General features: G+C 40.7%; 1 protein-coding gene and 1 gene segment (V, D, J or C); both read left to right on the forward strand.

Annotated features, from left to right (window-relative positions):
* LOC105009329 (Ig kappa chain V-III region MOPC 63) overlaps positions 1-23,315 on the forward strand; it is a 784,483-nt gene that overhangs the window by 652,490 nt on the left and 108,678 nt on the right. The window lies entirely within an intron of this gene.
* Positions 12,511-14,322, forward strand: LOC117593626. The segment is given in 2 exon segments: positions 12,511-12,612; positions 13,753-14,322. A coding segment is annotated over 1 exon segment (243 nt).

The following is a 23,315-nucleotide window of genomic DNA, read 5'->3' on the forward strand; positions in this document are numbered from 1 at the left end:
GTGGAGAGATAGGGTGGACCCCTCTCACCCTATCTCTAAGGGATCGCCCAGCCACCCTGCGGAGAAAGCTCATTTCGGCCGCCTGTATCCAGGATTTTTTTTTATTGTGATTATTATAACTGACAACTAATGAAAATCCCAAATTCAGTATCTGAGAAAATTAGAATATTACTTAAGACCAATACAAAAAAAGGATTTTTTGAAATGTTGGCCAACTGAAAAGTATGAACATGAAAAGTATGAGCATGTACAGCACTCAATACTTAGTTGGGGCTCCTTTTGCCTGAATTACTGCAGCAATGCGGCGTGGCATGGAGTCGATCAGTCTGTGGCACTGCTTAGGTGTTATGAGAGCCAAGGTTGCTCTGATAGTGGCCTTCAGCTCTTCTGCATTGTTGGGTCTGGCGTATCGCATCTTCCTCTTCACAATACCCCATAGATTTTCTATAGGGTTAAGGTCAGGCAAGTTTGCGGGCCAATTAAGAACAGGGATATCATGGTCCTTAAATCAGGTACTGGTTGCTTTGGCACTGTGTGCAGGTGCCAAGTCCTGTTGGAAAATATAATCTGCATCTCCATAAAGTTGGTCAGCAGCAGGAACATTGAAGTGCTCTAAAACTTCCTGGTAGACGGCTGCGTTGACCTTGGACCTCAGAAAACACAGTGGACCAACACCAGCAAATGACATGGCAACCCAAACCATCACTGACTGTGGAAACTTTACACTGGACTTCAAGCAACGTGGATTCTGTGCCTCTCCTCTCTTCCTCCAGACTCTGGGACCTTGATTTCCAAAGGAAATGCAAAATGTACTTTCATCAGAGAACATCTGCACTGGGACGGTTTGCAGCCGAGTGTGAACCGGTGGGGATGAGAATCAGTACCTCCAAATCCGAGACCATGGTCCTCAGTCGGAAAAGGGTGGCTTGCCCACTTCAGGTTGGTGGAGAGTGCCTGCCTCAAGTGGAGGAGTTTAAGTATCTAGGGGTCTTGTTCACGAGTGAGGGAAGGATGGAACGGGAGATTGACAGACGGATCGGTGCAGGTTCTGCAGTAATGCGGTCGATGTATCGGTCTGTCGTAGTGAAGAAAGAGCTGAGTCGCAAGGCGAAGCTCTCGATTTACCGGTCAATCTACGTTCCTACTCTCACCTATGGTCATGAGCTTTGGGTCATGACCGAAAGGACAAGATCCCGGATACAGGCGGCCGAAATGAGCTTTCTCCACAGGGTGGGTGGGCGATCCCTTAGAGATAGGGTGAGAAGCTCGGTCACCCGGGAGGAGCTCAGAGTAGAGCCGCTGCTCCTCCACATCTAGAGGGGTCAGCTGAGGTGGCTTGGGCATCTGTTTCGGATGCCTCCGGAACGCTTTCCTGGGAAGGTGTTCCGGTCCCGTCCCACCAGGAGGAGACCCAGGGGAAGACCTAGGACACGCTGGAGGGACTATGTCTCCCGGCTGGCCTGGGAACGCCTCAGTGTCCCCCCGGAAGAGCTAGAGGAAGTGTCTAGGGAGAGGGAAGTCTGGGCATCTCTGCTTAGACTGCTGCCCCCGCGACCCGGCCCCGGATGAAGCAGAAGAAGATTGAATGAAGGATGAACATAACTCAGCAGCAGTCTTTAGACCAGGCGAGACGCTTCTGACGCTGTGTCTTGTTCAAGAGTGGCTTGACACAAGGAATGCGACAGCTGAAACCCATGTCTTGCATACGTCTGTGCGTGGTGGTTCTTGAAGCAGTGACTCTAGCTGCAGTCCACTCTGTGAATCTCCCCCACATTTTTGAATGGGTTTTGTTTCACAATCCTCTCCAGGGTGCAGTTATCCCTATTGCTTGTATGCTTTTTTCTACCACATCTTTTCCTTCCCTTCGCCTCTCTATTAATGTGCTTGGAAACAAAGCTCTGTGAACAGCCAGCTTCTTTAGCAATTACCTTTTGTGTCTTGCCCTCCTTGTGCAAGGTGTCAACGGTCGTCTTTTGGACTGCTGTCAAATCAGCAGTCTTCCCCGTGATTGTGTAGCCTACAGAACTAGACTGAGAGACCATTTAAAGGCCTTTGCAGGTGTTTTGAGTTAATTAGCTGATTAGAGTGTGGCACCAGGTGTCTTCAATATTGATTTTATTCACAATATTCAAATATTCTGAGATACTGAATTTGGGGTTTTCATTAGTTGTCAGTTATAATCATAAAAATTGAAAGAAATAAACACTCAAAATATATCAGTCTGTGTGGAATGAATGTATACATTATACAAGTTTTACTTTTCGAATGGAATTACTGAAATAAATCAACTTTTTGATGATATTCTAATTATATGACCAGCACCTGTATAGTGTGCAATATTGAGTATGAAGTTCTTCTGCAATCTTCAAATAAACACCAGAGTGGCAGTTGCCATATTTACACCACATATGCTGGTTAATTCTCACACACAGATCACTTTTCTTTTTAATATAGTTTGTTTTAACATATTATACATATTTAAACATTGTTTTGGTTTTATGAGAAACGAAGGATAACGTTTCTGTTTTGGAGTGTTTAAAAAAAAAGGGGGGTCATTTTCACTTTTTATCATGACTAGTCCAAGCCTGTACAGCTTTTGTCATTAGCTCTCTTGTCTAGGCCATTTAATTTGAGTTGTAAACTCTCCTGGTACACGTATGACTCCACAGGTTGGAGACTTTATAGAAGTATGACATCTCACATTAAACATTTCAAAACAGTCTTTGCATCGTTGTTTCGTGTTGGAAAAGCTTCCACCAAACTTGGAATTATGTCTATTATTACCAAGAAATAGCGTTGGTCTCCAGCCCTCTGTCATTTCAATACATTCTATTTGTAAATGTACAAACGGACCATGTGGTGTGGGTGTTTTACCTTAGATTGGGCTTTCCCTTCCGATTTTTGACATGCTTTTCAAAGTCCTGGAGCAAACCAAAGTTTACCTATGCTAGCTATCCTTCCCCCTTTTCCTGTGTGGCACACTCTATGAGCCACTTTATGAGCCATTCAGAAAGACTGGGCAGAAGTGAGATTGGTGCAACGGGTTTACAGGACAGATGTCTAAAGATCCCGTCGGTACCATGCAGCTGCACAGCCGGCTGTCACCCAGGTTTGTTTGTTAGCCTCGGCGACAGAGGTCTGCAGGTGATGGATATGGTCAACAGTGTAACGTGGACACAGATTGACATGTTTAGTAGCAGAACAAGTTACAGCAGCAATAAGATGCATCTGAGCAACCTGCTTTGTCACTTTTTCTGCTGGGGTTACCTACGGATACCCTGTCGTTACCACTTTTATGCGTGGGGCATTTTTTATAATAGCAAGATGTAAGATTCTAGCAAGTAATATCCAGGGTTTGTGTACCAGAAATTCTTCATATCTGATCAAAAAAACTAAATGAACTGAAAAAAGATCTGTGCCAAGGACTAGGCACTCACCAAAATATGTAATAATGTATGCAATACAAATTATCTATACGATGCATTTCCATTCTCTGTTGAGGTTTAGCCAAAATGGGACTGGGCTGCATTGGTTATGAGTCATTCCCGTTCTGGTACTATAAAATATTCAAATAGATTAAAGGCAGATGCCACAAAATTGTTAATAGTTTTAACTTGCTAAGATATCACTGTGTGCTAATTCCTGAATGTGTGACAGTTATAAATTAAGATTTTGGTCTGAAGGAAATAGTGCCCTATTTGAGATGACGGTTGTCTGGGGTTGCTTTCCCATTCCAACTGTATATGGAATTGCAGGACTGGCAATTTCTAAATTATGAGCTCCTCTAAATTATGAAACACAACCAAGTTAAGTTAAGTTAGGATCAACTGGCAATGTTAAATGTATTGTCTTTGTGTATGTACGTTTAAATCTTATGTGTTTGTGTTATGTCCAAATGTTGCAAACTGCCTGCTTAACAAAACTAACCACTAAACTGCAAACCTGCTTATTTGTGCTATTTGTTCTGTATGTCTGGATGTTTGGTGATTTACAAGTTAATGACATCAATGATTACAATAGAGAAAGAAAATGTGTGCTACATTCATGATGACATTTGTAAAACAGATAATCCCAATTTAGGCTAAATTATCTCTGTGTTCTCTATAAGAACAATTTATGAATAAATAAACAAGGTTATGGTAGGCTATACTGACAGCTTACTATTAAAAGAAGCTGGATGTTTTGATTTTATTTGACCTATTCTATTCTATGATATTCTATGATTTAAAATGCTGCATTACAAACATAGGTTTAAGCTAATTGGGATGGGGTTTCTGTATGTGTTTACAAATCTAGACATGCAGACCTAATGTTGAACCTTGACACGAATGGCGTAAGCTAATTGGGAAAGGAAACAACCAGATGCAGGCAGAGAGGCAGTCGATTATGTCTTTTTTAATGAACAATAACAGAGAGTACCAAAAACATGCAAACAAAAGGGATAAACCAAAAACAGAACACTCACCACATTCATGAAACAAACGTCGAGAAGAATGACCGACAAATGAGGGGAGCAGAAGAGCAACATTTAAACACATACTAACGACCGGATTGGGACCAGGCGGAGTGGCCGGTACAGGCCGGAGAGGCGGAGCGTCCAGGACTGGACAGGGCGCCGCCGAGGCAGGGACAGGAGAGGGTGGCGGAGTGGCTGGGACAGGAGAGGGCGCCGCCAAGGCTGGGACTGGAGAGGGCGGCGGAGCGGCCGTGTCAGGCCAGGGAGGAGGGCTCGGGCGGCGGCTGCCACTGGGCAGCGGGAGGAGCTGGCGGCTGCGGCCACTGGGCAGTGGTAGGAGCTGGTGGCTGCGGCCACTGGGCAGCGGTAGGAGCTGGTGGCTGCGGCCACTGGGCAGCGGTAGGAGCTGGTGGCTGCGGCCACTGAGCAGCTGGAGGAGCTTGCGGCTGCGGCCACTTGGAAGCGGGAGGAGCTGGCGGCTGCGGCCACTGGGAAGCCGGAGGAGCTGGCGGCTCTGGCCACTGGGCAGCACGGGGCGCTGGCTGCGGCTCCTGGGCAGCAGGGGATGCAGATTTGTGGGATGCACATCCAGGGCACGAAGCTCCCGTTCCACCACATCCCAAAAATGCTCTATTGGGTTGATATCTGGTGACTGTGGGGGCTATTTCAGTACAGTGAACTCATTGTCATGTTCAAGAAACCAATTTGAAATGATTCGAGCTTTGTGACATGGTGCTTTATCCTGCTGGAAGTAGCCATCAGAGGATGGGTACATGGTGGTCATAAAGGGATGGACATGGTCAGAAACATTGCTCAGGTAGGCCGTGGCATTTTAACGATGCCCAATTAGCACTAAGGGGCCTAAAGTGTGCCAAGAAAACATCCCCCACACCATTACACCATCACCAGCAGCCAGCACAGTGGTAACAAGGCATGATTGATCCATGTTCTCATTCTGTTTATGCCAAATTCTGACTCTACCATCTGAATGTCTCAACAGAAATCGAGACTCATCAGACCAGGCAACATTCTTCCAGTCTTCAACTGTCCAATTTTGGTGAGCTCGTGCAAATTGTAGCCTCTTTTTCCTATTTGTAGTGGAGATGAGTGGTACCCGGTGGGGTCTTCTGCTGTTGTAGCCAAGCCGCCTCAAGGCTGTGCATGTTGTGGCTTCACAATTGCTTTGCTGCATACCTCGGTTGTAAAGAGTGGTTATTTTAGTCAAAGTTGCTCTTCTATCAGCTTGAATCAGTCGGCCCATTCTCCTCTGACCTCTAGCATCAACAAGGCATTTTCACCCACAGGACTGCCGCATACTGGATGTTTTTCCCTTTTCACATCATTCTTTGTAAACCCTAGAAATGGTTGTGCGTGAAAATCCCAGTAACTGAGCAGATTGTGAAATACCAACAACCATGCCACGCTCAAAATTGCTTAAATCACCTTTCTTTCCCATTCTGACATTCAGTTTGGAGTTCAGGAGATTGTCTTGACCAGGACCACACCCCTAAATGCATTGAAGCAACTGCCATGTGATTGGTTGATTAGATAATTGCATTAATGAGAAATTGAACAGGTGTTCCTAATAATCCTTTAGGCAAGTGTAAGTATTTGATACATCAGAAAAGCAGAACTCAATATTCTGGTACAGAAACCTTTGTTTGCAATTACAGAGATCATATGTTTCCTATAGTTCTTGACCAGATTTGCACACACTGCAACAGGGATTTTGGCCCACTCCTCCATACAGACAGATTCAGATCCTCCAGATCCTTTAGGTTTCGGAGCTGTCGCTGGGCAGCTCCCTCCAAAGATGTTCTTTTGGTTTCAGGTCTGGAGACTGGCTAGGCCACTCCAGGACCTTGAGATGCTTCTTATGGAGCCACTCCTTAGTTGCCCTGTCTGTGTGTTTCAGGTCGTTGTCATGCTGGAAGACCCTGCCACGACCCATCTTCAATGCTCTTGCTGAGGGAAGTAATCCTTCTTCTTCCTCCAAACACGGCTAGTGGAGTTTAGACCAAAAATATATATTTTTGACTCATCAGACCACATGACCTTCTCCCATTCCTCCTCTGGAACATCCAGATGGTCATTGGCAAACTTCAGATGGGCCTGGACATGCGCTGGCTTGAGCAGGGGGACCTTGCGTGCGCTGCAGGATTTTAATCCATGACGGCGTAGTGTGTTACAAATGGTTTGAGACTGGCCCCAGCTCTCTTCAGGTCATTCACCAGGTCCTGCCATGTAGTTCTGGGCTGATCCCTCACCTTCCTCATGATCACTGATGCCCAACGAGGTGAGATCTTGCATGGAGCCCCAGACTGAGGGAGATTGACCGTCATCTTGAACTTCTTCCATTTTCTAATAATTGCGCCAACAGTTGTTGCCTTCTCACCAAGCTGCTTGCCTATTGTCCTGTAGCCCATCCCAGCCTTGTGCAGGTCTACAATTTTAGCCCTGATATCCTTACACAGCTCTCTGGTCTTGGCCATTGTGGAGAGTCTGTTTGATTGAGTGTGTGGACAGGTGTCTTTTATACAGGCAACGAGTTCAAACAGGTGCAGTTAATACAGGTAATGAGTGGAGAACAGGGGGGCTTCTTAAAGGAAAACTAACAGGTCTGTGAGAGCCAGAATTCTTACTGGTTGGTAAGTAATCAAATACTTACGTCATGCAATAAAATGCAAATTAATTATTTAAAAATCATACAATTAGATTTTCTGGATTTTTGTCTCTCACAGTTGAAGTGTTCTTATGATAAAAATTACAGACCTCTACATGTTTTGTAAGTAGGAAAACCTGCAAAATCGGCAGTCTATCAAATACCTGTTCTCCCCACTGAATACTGACCACCCTCACAAGTCCATGTTTAGGTAAATAACACACATAATTAACCTGGAGTTGCCACAGTGTTATACATCAAACCCAGAAGGGGCCTTGGCCCAGTGTGGCAAACCTGCAGGACGACTACGATGGAGGATGGACCCCGTGGAGGAAGATGAGGATATCCACATCTGGTATGAATTGAACATTGATCTTTGTAACCTTGATTGTCAGTATTTGATAATTAAACTTGAAAGTAACAGTAACCTCCTGATCCTTAAGGCCAGGAAGTTTTGACAATAAATTAATTAGTTTATTGTCCCTTTGGGGACAAAAGGGAGGAATTGTAGAAAATGAATGTATTGGCAATCTTATTCATTCATTATTTTATAGAAGGGTTTTGTACTCTGTATGTTTGATCATTTACACATATGCTGACAAACTAATCTCTCTCTCTTTCTCCAACTTATAAGGCCAGTGTCTTGTGTTCAGGGGCAGTGATGAATGGAATGTTGGCTGAGCAGGGCCTTGGCTCCTTTCAGCAGTAAGAGAAACAGGCCTCTGGAGGAAGCTCTTTAACATTATTATTGCTTACATCCTACAGGTGAACAGAGCTCTATTCCTTATTGAGAAGAGCATAGTCAACTTAAGTCCCCATATAGTAACTGTCCAGATTGTTATATATCAGTCTTTGACCGGGTTGTCTGGGCAACCGACATTCTATGATATTCTGTCTCCTGGAGCTATTTGTGCAACCTTGCATTTTTACACTACATCATAGTGGCTACTATGCCTTGGACGTACATTCTGCAAATGCTAATTCCGTCATCTGTACTGTTGGAGGAGGATATAAGCTTTAAACTTGAAATAATCAGAACATTCTGTCATGACTTACTCTATGTTGGTCTCTCTACTTGTATTCTATTTGCCATGATGATTGTTCCTGTGGATCCACGTAATTAAACTTGAAATAATCAACTGTGTAGCTGCCAGCAGAGACAGTTGCATAATTTAAGTTCCATAAAATAATAGTTTTAATTTGATAAGAAACCACGTTTAAATATGTCATAATGTATTTATTTTTATCTGCATTTCTTTTACTTTGAGTTATGTGTACAAGCTGACCTGTTGATGTAGGCTTATATAGCGGAACTATTACATTTACACAGTCAGCTGTGGGAGATCAGTGGCCAGTCTGGGAAAGATGGACCAACAGTGACATTTACTGGGAGGTGGTGACAAAGCTACTCCTAATAAACCACAGCTGGCTTGAATGATTTCTTGTCTCCCTCTATTTACAGTTTTTGGTTTGCTTACACACTAAAATTATAAATAACACAGTTAGTGAATCCTGACCCTCAAGGAGAAAGACCTCAGCCCAGGTCTGCACAACTATAAGCACATTCTCAGCCTCACTCTTTTTGCAATACAACAAACAGTTTTGCAAAACACCAAACACACTTCTCTAGATTAGACATGGAAGTCTAGCATGATGTCACTTTATTGCCATTTCAAGGCACTGCCTTTCCAAATACCACACCTATGAACCAAACACAGCCGTCAGGTGTTTAAACAATTAAAGCATTTAACTGTAACTTACCAATCAGGCTAAAATATTATAAAAAGGCAACAGGTGAGTTTACGTCTTCAATAAAAATGGACGGCAACGTTGCAGTAAGTGGAAGAGGGGGAGTGAGGAAGAGAGGGGAGCCCGCGGAGGTAGAGGAGTACGGAGAGGAAGAAGTAGAGGTAGACCTGGAGGAGGATGTGGTCCATGTTGTAAACCATGGGTTGACATTGAGAGAGGAAGAGGAAGAGGAAGAGGAAGAGGAAGAAGTAGACCTGGGAGAGGATGTGGTCCATGTTGTAAACCATGGGTTGACATTGAGAGAGGAAGAGGAAGAGGAAGAGGTAGACCTAGAAGGTAGACCTAGAAGAGGTAGAGGTAGAAGGGTACATGGGATACCCATAATTCAAGCCATGGAGGAGGCCAGTGACCAAATTAATGCAGAGTCTGTGCAAGGATGGATTTGCCATTCAAAAAGACTCTTCTCTCGCTGTCTTGTGAGAGGACATAGCCTTTGATGTGGACAAAGTGCTATGGCCAGATTCAGCTAGGAAGACATAGTCTTTGATAGGGACAAAGTGATATCACCAGATCCAGCTAGGAGGACATAGCCTTTGATGTGGACAAAGTGATATAACCAGATCCAGCTAGGAGGACATAGCCTTTGATGTGGACAAAGTGATATGGCCAGATCCAGCTAGGAGGTGTTCAAGATTAATTTATTACCCTATTCTTATTTATCCGTTATTCTGCAAATGAACTGTAATATATGGACTGTTTTAGATTAGGGCTGAAATTGCTTTAGACTGTTCATGGTTGCCACATATAGAAGAAGACATGGGTCAGCATGCCCTGTTCTTAGAAGTGATTAGGGCCACAACCAAGGCGCCAGGCCTCAACCTTATCTTATCTACGACCCTGTTCAATTGGCTGTATTCTTCCATTTGTGTAGGACAGGGACTGGGGGTAGCTCAGATCAGGAGGTCTGTTAACTCTGACTTAGAACTATGGTTGCCATGGTAGTAGTGGGTTCTATCTTGTTTTCCTATTAGTATGACAACTTGTTTTGTATGTATTTCATAGCATTAGAGATAATATTTTGGGGGCTGAAATAATCACATTTTATACCAGACTCTGAGAAGTTTTTACAATGAGAACAACAGAAACATCTCTGTTTAGATTTTCTCTGTAGGTTGGGCTATGATAACCACAGGAATGTTTACATTGACCATTTGAGGTTGCTGTTGTGGAATCTGAGCATTAACAAGTGGAAGTGGATGTGCCTAGATAATGAGAACAACAGAAACATCTCTGTTTAGATTCTCTCTGTAAATTGCGCTCTGATAACCCCAGGAATGTTTACACTGACCATTTGGCATGGGGGTTATGTTGTGGAAATTCTTGAACTGATCTATACTTGGTCCTATACATGTATAAAAGGGTTACTAGTTAAAGGTACTGAGTCTCCATGTTTGGATGAGAAAAGGAATGTAGGAGAGGGGGATCTGGTATTTGTCTAGGGGGCATCTTTGACTGGAATCAGCAGATTATAGGGTTACTAATAAATCAGTATAACCTATTAGTGTCAATCCATTGTTTTTCCAGATGCTGTTAGTCCACTTCTAAAGTTGAGAATGTTACCCATGAGGGAAAGGACAGCTTGACCACTTGGGTGAAACCTAGGAATGTGATAGAACAAAGTGGAACATGATCTGTCAAGTTAGGACAGATATGTGGCATCTTACCACACCCCTGTTTCCACTATAAGTACTGATGATTGTCATGTATTAAGTTAGAGACTCATCGGACGATTATTTTGTAAGCATTTGAAGTGTCTCTCTATTTGCAAATAATCTGTTAATTATGCCAAGAGAAATTTGTCTCTGTACTTCCTCTTTTAAGAGTTCTGATCGATTAAATCACCATCAATCTTACTGTCTTGGAAACCTGATCTTTGCTAGGTAGACACACCCTTCAATGTACACTCACCTAAAGGATTATTAGGAACACCTGTTAAATTTCTCATTAATGCAATTATATAATAAACCAATCACATGGCAGTTGCTTCAATGCATTTAGGGGTGTGGTCCTGGTCAAGACAATCTCCTGAACTCCAAACTGAATGTCTGAAACTGAAAATAACCACTTGTTACAACCGAGGTATGCAGCAAAGCATTTGTGAAGCCACAACACGCACAACCTTGAGGCGGATGGGCTACAACAGCAGAAGCCCCCACCGGGTACCACTCATCTCCACTACAAATAGGAAAAAGAGGCTACAGTTTGCACAAGATCACCAAAATTGGACATTTGAAGACTGGAAGAATGTTGCCTGGTCTGATGAGTCTCGATTTCTCTTGAGACATTCAAATGGTAGAGTCAGAAATTGGCATAAACAGAATGAGAACATGGATCCATCATGCCTTGTTACCACTGTGCAGGCTTGTGGTGGTGGTGGTGTAATGGTGTGGGGGATGTTTTCTTGGCACACTTAGTGCCCCTTAGTGCCAATTGGGCATCGTTTAAATGCCACGGCCTACCTGAGCATTGTTTCTGACCATGTCCATCCCTTTATGTCCACCATGTTCCCATCCTCTGATGGCTACTTCCAGCAGGATAATGCACCATGTCACAAAGCTCAAATCATTTCAAATTGGTTTCTTGAACATGACAATGTATTGAAATTGCCCACACAGTCACCAGATCTCAACCCAATAGAGCATATTTGGGTTGTGGTGGAACAGGAGCTTCCCTGGATGTGCATCCCACAAATCTCCACCAACTGCAAGATGCTATCCTATCAAAATGGGCCAACATTTCTAAAGAATGCTTTCAGCACCTTGTTGAATCAATGCCACGTAGAAATAAGGCAGTTCTGAATGCGAAAAGTCAAACACAGTATCAGTATGGTGTTCCTAATAATCCTTAAGGTGAGTGTAAATTCCTTTGTGGAGAAGTAACTACTTTTACAACCTGAAAGCAGAAAGCAAGTGTCCAGATGAAGATGGATATGAAGGTCATGGTTGTTGTGTGTTCAGTTGTCATGAAGGACAGGTCTCAGTCATGTAGTATTAAATTCACAAGGTTATAAACACTATAAGAGCCTCTTGGTAGATGCGTTATGCATATTATGGTGTCTAATCAATTTCAGTGTAGAATCCCATTATTAGAATGTCTTTGACATTTTATAACTTCAAACAGGTCATATTCTATTAAGGTCAGTAATAGATTTTAAATTGTATGACTCTTTTTTTCTGTTGATCAAATATACCTGGTCACACAAGACTGGCCTCTGTTATAAGTTCCTCAAATGAATCAGCTACTTCTCTAAATGTATGTTGGTATGATTCCTCTGACAGTGTTGTTAGTCCCCTGTGACTTTACCTCCAATGTTAAATTAGAGATCAACATCTTTAATAAAGGAATCTTTAATAAAGGTTCTCTTTATGGACCATATGGAGGAATACAAACACGGAATCTAATACTGGACTGTACCTACAAGATAGAGGGATACCAGATAAACATTAGAAGGAACAAATATGAATATCTGGATTAAAATATATATTTCCTTTTATGGAAATTGTCCATATGAAGTGTCCTTTCTATCCTGGAAGATATTAAAACATATTTGTGTTAAATGGGATTCTACATGAGTGATCTTCACTGTTACAGCTGTATCATCACAGAGAGGTTTTTGTATGAGCAGTAATAGGGATTGTATCACTGTGGTACCCTTTTGGTGGCGGCACCAGACTTGATGTTGGAAGTAAGTAAATAAGACAATTAACTTCTTTCTTCACATGTTGATGTTTTTTCCATGCTTTGGTCTTGTTTTGTTAATTTGGCCTTGATATTGAGTAATTAAAAATGTTTAATTGATCCAGAATATTTACAATTGCTTATTATAATGAGGCACATTTAAATATGAATGTTATTCAATCTACTTAATTTGATCAAAATGTAACAGCATTATTTTAAAGATAATAGGGGATCAGCTTACATGTTTTATTAGTTGTATGAATAAACATACTGTACAGATGTCGATATGTTTTAAAATATATGTTTTTGGTCAGTGTTAGGGAAGGCAAAATATAAAGAATTCAATGGAAATTTAGAAGATGATGAGGTTTTTCACAAGTGTTAATAATATAGTCAATTTCAGTCTAAAGAAATTCAGCTTGTCTAATGAGCAGGAGGTTTTTGTATGAGCAGTAGTAGGGATTGTATCACTGTGGTACACTTTTGGTGGCGGCACCAGACTTGATGTTGGAAGTAAGTAACAAGGTCTTCTTTATATTTGTTTATCATTGGAAGGTTTTAAGTTTCTCAATTTGTGTGAGAAAACAGGTTCACATTTTAGAATTGGAGATCTTTTTTTCTATTGTGCTTTGAATTTAAAATGTATATCAAATTATAATAATAAATACATTGTTTAAAAACAATAAATTGCTAGTTTATTTGTATCTGATTTGAATTTTTGAAGCCTTAAAAACGTAATGTGTCGGTTTTTGAAGTCATAGTTGTTTGTGAAAGGGGCTCAATAGTTAGGGAGTAAAAAAAATAATTGTATACTTGCATGTTTCATAAATCAACTTTGTATAGTACTAATTTCATGACATATGCTCTTACCTTTCACCAATTATAATATTCAATTAATGTGAATTGCTTTAATAAATACAGACCACTGCACCTTATTCTTTCCTGTCCAAAAAGTTGAAAAAGAAAGTTTTGAGTGAGGAAGAGAAGCGTTAAATTTGGAGTGGCCTCTAAATTTTAACCCTTCTATTCCTCACTCAAAACCTTCCTTTTCGACTTTTTTGGAATGGAAAGAAAAAGTGGTCTCTTTTTTTCCAGAGCTGTATTTTAGCCTTTAGTTGATGCAGTTGATGTGTTCTCTTTGTTCCAGGTAACACTGCTCCCACCCTGACCATCCTGCCCCCCTCTAGTGAGGAGCTGTCCAGTACAACAACAGCCACACTGATGTGTCTGGCCAACAAGGGCTTCCCCTCAGACTGGACCTTGAGTTGGAAAGTGGACGGGAACAACAAGAATCAGAAGTCCAGTTCCAAGGTCCTGGAGAAGGATGGTCTGTACAGCTGGAGCAGCACCCTGACTCTCACTGCCCAGGAGTGGAACAAGGTGGGAGAGGTGACCTGTGAAGCCCAGAAGAGCTCCCAGACTCCAGTCATCAAGATCCTGAAGAGGGATGAATGTTCTGGTTAGGATCTGTCTGTCACATAGCCTTGTGAAGAGAGGCTGCTGGTTCTTTGGCTTTTACTCTGTTTTGACATTTAATGTTTTGTCTTATTGATCACTTTCATGTAGACTAACAGGGAGCTTTGCATGAGTTCATGTGTCTATCCTCTCTGGTAGATGGCCATTTGATAGATATGATATGGTCTGCTTGTACTATTATAACACACATTTGCTTTTATGCGTTGATGAAAATAAAGATTTCCCTTTGTAGGAAATATAAGTTGTTGTCTTTCATTGAATTCATGTTTATTTTATTTACAAATATTGAATGACAATTAAATAATAATAAAGCCAGATGTGGTTTATTTGAAAAGTTAAATGTCTTAATTATTTTTCAAGTTCTTGCTTGGAACCTCATTGTCTTCAATAAATAGTTAATACTAACACAATATACTAAAATGTTAACAATTTATGCATTGATAAATAGTTGAAAATAAAGATTTGCCTTAGTAGAAAATAAATGTTTTTTCATTAAATTCAAATTTACTTTATTGACAAATAAATAATAATAAAGCCAGATTAATGTGGTTTATTTGAAAACATATGTCTTAGCTTATTGTTTATATCCTTACCTGGAAGATACTAACATGTTCACAGATTAACAGCAGATGTCAGGCCACATGATGACATGTACTCTTTGTATTCATCTATTTCTGAATGTTTCTGATATTCTTAACTAAAAGACATGAGTGAATAGAGTTTAATTAGAACAATAAGAACAATTATTCAATTTCTTTGTCTCTCAAAAGTGTGATAATCACACCTTTATTTAGCTAATTATATTTTATAACTCATATCACAACTTAAAGATAGTGACAGTTTTCTCTACCTCCAACCTCCTGGGAACAGGGTGAACATCTGGTGACAGTGCTGCTCTATTCTGGGACATGTAGAACCACCCAACCCTGTCTATGTAAATCTTAGTTTCACTCCCACAGCCACCAGTCCAACAGTTGAGAATGTTCAACTTCTGAAATCCCCTCAATGGGTCCATATTAGACAGTGTATATACTGTACATGTGTCTTGTGTTCAGACCAGCATAATGTCACATCCTGGCATAGCAGGCTTGTCGTGCCAGTGAGATCCAATGCCCTCTCTCCCTGGTTTGGATCACAGACACCTGTTCTGTTGTTAATCACCCTCACCTGTTTCCATAACCACTGTTCCTATGTAAGTTCCTCCATTCCCAGTGGCCCTCATTTATCATTCTAGCGTAGAAACGGGCGTATATGTTGGCGTAAGATTTTGCTTACACTCCTCTCACCTCCTCTCACTGATTTATGAAGCTGTGCGTACCTTTACAATCCAGGTGTACGCAATACCTGCCCTTGATAAATTCCGTGACTGAAAACGATCTTCATTAGAATAACACGCCCCTATATATTCAAGTCTCCACTTCCCCCACGCCCTCATTTTACGCCATGGACACACGGAAGACGGCAAAAAAGAGAAACTTCTCTGACGTGGAGATTGAGACGATCACCAGGGAGGTAGAAATAAATAAAATTGTTTCATTTGGCAGTTTAAAAAGCGGAATAAAAGATGATGATGTGATGTGGAGTACCATTCATTCACATGAATAATTGCATGACAATTTGTAATATTCGTCTTATTATTTCATTATATTTATTATTATTATTATTTCTATTATTATTTAAAAGAAGAAGAATGTCATTTTTATTATTTTGTCAGTCTGAATTATATTTTGGTCATTAAAACCCTTTTATTACTGAACCCAGTCCATGCGCAACCGCATCTGAAGGAATACATATAAATCAAATGCTTTGGTAAAGTCACACAAATTAAACCTTGAAGTCCATGTTGCACAAAAATAAACACTGAAGTTTGTAATTATGTTGTTGTTTTTTTTTTACAGTGGGTCATAATATATCATATCTTTTAGTTTGTCAGTGCGTTAGGATTTTTTTTCCTGCGCATTTCCGCACGAACTCAAAACGTGCGTACACCACCTCCTGAGCTGGCGTAGGATTTGAGAGTGCCGTACGCCAACGTCCATATTGATAAATCTCAAAGTCACTGTGGTTTTGGGTGTACGCCAGGTGTACGCTGGAAATTTGGTATACGCACTTTTGATAAATGAGGGCCAGTGTGTCTGGTCTGTCTTTGTTTTGTGTACACTTTCTGTTTCAGTCTATTTTCCTTTGGTTATAGTTCAAATTATTTCATTAAATGTCCCTGTTGTCTCAGCGCTTGTGTCCTGCCTCATCAACTGTGACTTGTAGCCTGTTCATGATAACAGTTCATTAAATGGCAGATAATCACCTTCACTTATGTACAGTGATAATGTGTGTTTCAATACTGTCAGTAACTTGGTTGATGCACTTTTATAACATGACAAATGTAACAAGTCACAAACATGATGATGATGACAACAACATAGGACCCTGCATCCCGCTGATGGTTTGTATATGAAGCTAAACAGAGTCGGTCCTGATTACAATATTTTTATATAATAATGACTACAATGATGATAATGATGATGGAGAAAATATGATAATTTACCTAGATGAGGACCCAGAATGGAGTGTGTTTCCTGGGAGGATCAGGAGTTTGGGGTTTTGTCCTGGTTTCTGTTGGTACCAGGTTAGACACTGATGGCCCCATGACTGTCCATTGGTACAATTACCATCCACATTACTACTGATTCTACATTTCAGAAAGACTGTCTGTCCTGGGAGAACAGCTTCAACTGCAGAGGGTGTTGGCTCTCCCTGTCACGGCATTATTAATATCCTGACAATTAATACATTAAACAATTATTATATCCTGACACTCATGAATGTGATCATACCATTAACAATGTTCACACATAATATTATTAGTACCACATTTTCATGACAATTACTTTCTTCTCAACTTCCTTGGAATAAGATGAACATCTAGTGAACATATTTGATACATGTAAAGAATAGAAGTCCACAATAAAAATTCAGAGTGAAGACCAATAACAACAAATTCTAAAACAAATAACTTTCAGATCATGTCAAATGTTACAGTTCACAGATGACCAGGTGGACAAGGACAGGGACAGCAACGGGCCCCCCAAACCAGGTAATCCGCAGGTGTGGACCAGGACTAAATCTCCTCCTAAAATGTAAAACTGGAGGAGACTGAAAAAAAGTTAGTAGTGCATTCCTCATATCCCCCAGCACAATAATATACCAGCGTAACACCTTGGAACTGAGACGGGGGGTTCCGGTGATTATGAGGTAGTATTATGAGGAAGTACGATGACTTTGGTGTCAAATGTCATTGTTGTGGTGTCTCCTGAGTGGTAGTGTGTTTCAAAACTTTTAAAACTTTTTAAACTGGTTTATAGGTGAAGTTTTACACCATGTATCAATTCACAACCAGGCTTGGAATTCCGTCATTTTAGGGGCAAGGCCTCCTATTCGAGGTCAGAAATCTCAGATCTCACAGTCAGGTGTATTCTCCCAATCGAGGTCAGAAATCTCCCATCTCCCAGTTGCTCAGAGATTTGATTCAGGTAATCACTAAATAAGTCGGTTACCTATCAATAACTATCTAGCTTGCTTACCTGCATGAAGTCCGTTCTTGTGGTCGTTTTCAGTTGTGTACTACAAATAAACTTTCAAACAAAATGCTGACCGCAGGTTTTTCACAGTGGCAGGGGCACAAAGGCCATGGTGGCCGTAGGTCATACAATGATTTTCGGGGCATCATAGCCAAAGCGAAGGGCAATGACAGCCTTGGCTGCCGTGAAATTCCTACGCTGGTCACAACCATCATGTGTGATTATAATGATGATGGAGAACGTGTGATATGAATGACCCTTTCTAATCTTATTTAATGTTGACCTCTACTGACCAGTGTTCCATGTCACTGTCTCTTCCCCCTCAACACCTGCAGTAGGTCCCAGCTGTAACAGTTCAATCACTGTACATTCTGACTGAGGGAGGTTTTTGTAAGGCTCAGTGTCACCATGTGAACACATATACACTGTTGGGATAGTGAAAACTCTGACAGTAGTAATCTCCTGTATCTTCAGCCTGGACTCCACTGATGGTCAGAGTGAAGTCAGTATAATCTCCACTGCCACTAAATCTAGATGCAATCCCAGGCTTTGCATTGTAAATTAGGAGTTTAGGAGCTCCTCCAGGTTTCTGTTGATACCAAGCCATACGAGTGTTAGAGGTCCCTGCCAGATAAACATCACTGCTGGTTCTTCATTTCAGAGAGACTGTCTGTCCTGGGAGAACAGCTTCAACTACAGGAGTCTGAGTCACAATGACCTGACCTCTGGATTCTGTAAAATAAAATAAATATACCAATATTAGAAAAAAAAATACAGAAATACATTGTCCTGAAAAAATTTTCCTTGTGTAGATTGAATTATAACAATACATGTAAAAAATCTTACCCTTGAAGCAGAAAGCAAGTGTCCAGATAAAGATGGTTACAAATGTCATTGTTGTTGTGGGTTCAGTTGTTATGAAGGACAGATCTCAGTCATGAAGTGTTAAACTCACAGGGTTATAAACACTCCCAGATCACTGAATCATGTGCTGTCTATACAGAGCATCATCACTATGCAAATAAGATTCTTGTCTTCTCATCAACCATTATTCATGTAGATCATCAAAACTGAGAGTCCATTACAATCTGGTGATCTTTCTCCTCAAGTGTTCAACAAACATTCAATACTGTAAACCCACTAATCATCAGGACAATTATTATATAATTAGTTGAAAATTGAATAAATATATTCAGTTTTTGGTTTAAATGCTATAACATATGATTTCTATCAATGTTGTTAGCTCAGACAATACCATAATGTCTAACAAAGATACAGTATATTGGGGTCTAACATTAATCTTAATTTCTATTTATGTATTTTTCAATGACTCTGTTCTAAGATCAGCTGTTCCGTCTGTTCCTTCTATTTAGACTAACAGGGGCATTGCTTAAATTAATGTGTGAAGATTCTGTTGCAGATTCTTGATATTTTTTGCTGGAACTACCATTAGATACATTCTCATATTTGTGCTTTGATGAATAGTGTGGCGTGAACACACCCTCTCCTGTATCAGCATCAGGCAAACGCCCCAGGTAGAACCACCTGGTCCTTGGGTGTTAAACGGGGCCCTTGAACGCAGCCCAGTTGCTTTCTCTGAATGCACCTTAACTGCCAAAGCAGCTCCATCAGGAGACATTTGAAGATTAGGAGTGGGATGCCACACACCCCCCCTAAAATTAATGTTCCTTCTAGTTTGCACGCCAGCGTAACGCAGTAGGGCCGCTGGTGGAAAGCCGCGTGAGATGTAAATTAGCTTATGCAAATTGAGATCAGGAGAAAAGCGGCAAAAGCTGGTGGCCTGCTGGCTGTACAACATTATAGCTGCCAGTGGCGTGCCAGCGATTTCTCACTGGGATAGCCCCGAGATCTCATTACACCAATAGTGAGGGAGCTGGTTAAATACTTATAAAAACTGATTATTTGATAAAAGCTCCTAAACAGTATAGTATAGCCAATACGGAGTTCCCAAAAACAAGGCTGGTCCTAAAAAAACGAACTAAATTAACTATTTCAAATAAGATTATCCAAAGATACGCTATGTTGAGGATACCCAAAAAAGCTAGGTGAGTAACCCTATCCAAAGATACGCTAGGTTGAGGATACCCAAAATTGTTAGGTTTGGGAACAAAAAATCTCTAAACTGTTAAACAGAAGTATGAATGGTGAACCTTGAATGAGTGTTTGTGTGTGAGCAAGTGAGCAAAGAATGTTTTGTTTGTGTGCAGTTGGAGACTGGATGTGTGTGAGAATGAGAATGTGTGTGCCCAATAAAACAAATGATTGGGTTGCATTCTTTATTATCGCACCACCACATTTGTGTTATTTATTTTTGTGTTCTGTTGAAAATTATAGCAAAAGGTGTATGTGACTAATTATTATGAATATAAACCATTCAGGCTTGTAATGGTATAGCCGGACATTTAAATTACGACATGGCTCTCTATTCTTCTTTGGCACCACCTGTTGGCTATTTGACGGAGATTCAGCACCAACAACAAATACATTGAATATAATAGTGTGCAATATTGAGTATGCATTATATTTGGAAAGTTTTTTCTGTAATCTTCAAATAAACACAAAGAGTGGCAATTGCCATACTTACACCACATATGCTGGTTAATTCTCACGCACATATCACTTTTATTTTTAATATAGTTTTTATGCTACCAAACATGTCAGTCTGTGTCCATGTTACACTGTTGACCATATCCATCACCTGCAGACCTCTGTCGCCGAGGCTAACAAACAAAACTGGGTGACAACCGGCTGTGCAGCTGGTACCGACGGGATCTTTAGACACCTGTCCTGTAAACCCGTTGCACCAGTCTCACTTCTGCCCAGTCTTTCTGAATGGCTCATAGAGTGGCTCATAGAGTGGCTCATAGAGTGGCTCATAGAGTGGCTCATAGAGTGGCTCATAGAGTGGCTCATAGAGTGGCTCATAGAGTGGCTCATAGAGTGGCTCATAGAGTGGCTCATAGAGTGCCACACGGGAAAAGGGGGAATGATAGCTAGCATAGGTAAACTTTGGTTTGCTCCAGGACTTCGCAAAGCATGTCATAAATCGGAAGGGAAAGCCCAATCTAAGGTACGCAACAAACAGAAAACAGACCCTGTAAAGCAAGGTAAAACATCCACACCACATGGTCCAAATTTACAAATAGAAAGTATTGAAATGACAGAGGGCTGGAGGCTATTTCTTGGTAATAATAGACATACAGGTGCTGGTCATAAAATTATAATATCATCAAAAAGTGGATTTATTTCAGTAATTCCATTCAAAAAGTGAGACTTGTTTAATGAATGCATTCATTCCACACCGACTGATATATTTCAAGTGTTTATTTCTTTTAATTTTGATGATTATAACTGACAACTAATGAAAACCCCAAATTCAATATCTCAGAAAATTTGAATATTGTGAAAAGGTTCAATATTGAAGACACCTGGTCCAACACTCTAATCAGCTAATTAACTCAAAACACCTGCAAATGCCTTTAAATGGTCTCTCAGTCTAGATTTTTAGGCTACACAATCATGGGGAAGACTGCTGACTTGACAGCTGTCCAAAAGACGACCATTGACACCTTGGACAAGGAGGGCAAGACGTAAAAGGTCATAGCTAAAGAGGCTGGCTGTTCACAGAGCTCTGTGTCCAAGCACATTAATAGAGAGGTAAAGGGAAGGAAAAGATGTGATAGACAAAAGTGTACAAGCAATAGGGATAACCGCACCCTGGAGAGGATTGTGAAACAAAACGCATTCAAAAATGTGGGGGAGATTCACAAAGAGTGGACTGCAGCTAGAGTCAGTGCTTCAAGAACCACCACGCACAGACGTAAGCTAGACATGGGTTTCAGCTGTCGCATTCCTTGTGTCAAGCCACTCTTGAACAAGACACAGTGTCAGAAGCGTCTCGTCTGGGCTAAAGACAAAAAGGACTGGACTGCTGCTGAGTTATGTTCTCTGATGAAAGTACATTATGCATTTCCTTTGGAAATCAAGGTCCCAGAGTCTGGAAGAAGAGAGGAGAGGCACAGAATCCACGTTGCTTAAAGTCCAGTGTAAAGTTTCCACAGTCAGTGATGGTTTGGGGTGCCATGTCATCTGCTGGTGTTGGTCCATTGTGTTTTCTGAGGTCCAAGGTCAACACAGCCATCTACCAGGATGTTTTAGAGCACTTCATGCTTCCTGCTGCTGACCAATTTTATAGCAGATTTCATTTTCCAACAGGACTTGGCATCTGCACACAGTGCCAAAGCTACCAGTACCTGGTTTAAGGACCATGGTATCCCTGTTCTTAATTGGCCAGCAAACTCGCCTGACCTTAACCCTATAGAAAATCTATGGGGTGTTGTGACGAGGAAGATGCGATACGCCAGACCCAACAATGCAGAAGAGCTGAAGGCCACTATCAGAGCAACCTGGGCTCTCATAACACCTGAGCAGTGCCACAGACTGATCGACTCCATGCCACGCCGCATTGCTGCAGTAATTCAGACAAAAGGAGCCCCAACTAATTATTATAATTAATTATTATTGTTATACATGCTCATACTTTTCATGTTCATACTTTTCAGTTGGCCAACATTTCTAAAAATAATTTTTTTGTATTGGTCTTAAGTAATATTCAAATTTTTGGAGATACTGAATTTGGGATTTTCATTAGTTGTCAGTTGTAATCATCACAATTAAAAGAAATACAAATTTGAAATGTATCAGTCTGTGTATAAATGAATGAATATAATATACAAGTTTCACTTTTGAATGGAATTACTGAAATAAATCAACTTTTTAATGATATTCTAATTTTATGACCAGCACCTGTATTTGCAAGTTGGGTGGAAGTAATTCCAACACGAAACAACGATGCACAGACTGTTTTGAAATGTTTAATGTGAGAGGTCATACCAAGGTTTGGTGTACCAGAAATTCTTCATATCTGATCAAAAAAACAAAATGAACTGGAAAAAAAATCTGTGCCAAGGACTAGGCACTCACCAAAATATGTAATAATAGCATAGCATAGCATAGCATAGCATAGCATAGCACAGCATGTAGGCAATACAAATTATCTATACAATAAATTTCCATTCTCTGTTGAGGTGTAGCCAAAATAGGACTGTAGCCAAAATGGGACTGGGCTGAATTGGTTATGGGTCATTCCCGTTCTGGTACTATAAAATATTGAAATAGATTAAAGGCAGATGTCACAAAATTGTTAATAGTTTTAACTTGCTAAGATATCACTGTGTGCTAATACCTGAATGTGTGACAGTTCTAAATTAAGATTTTAGTCTGAAGAAAATAGTGCACTGGAGATGACGGTCGTCTGGGGTTGCTTTCCCATTCCAATTATATACGGAATTGCAGGACTGGCAATTATGAGCTCCTCTAAACTATGAAACATGACCAACACTCGCCTTAAGTTAGGATCAACTGGCCAATGTTAAATGTATTGTATTTGTGTAAGTACAGTGGGGAGAACAAGTATTTGATACAATGCCGATTTTGCAGGTTTTCCTAATTACAAAGCATGTAGAGGTCTGTAATAATTTTCATAGTTACATTTCAACGGTGAGAGACAGAATCTAAAACAAAAATCCAAAGAATCACATTGTATGATTTTTAAATAATTGATTTGCACTTTATT

Source organism: Esox lucius, chromosome 21 (genome assembly GCF_011004845.1).
Source record: "Esox lucius isolate fEsoLuc1 chromosome 21, fEsoLuc1.pri, whole genome shotgun sequence".
NCBI lineage: Eukaryota > Metazoa > Chordata > Actinopteri > Esociformes > Esocidae > Esox > Esox lucius.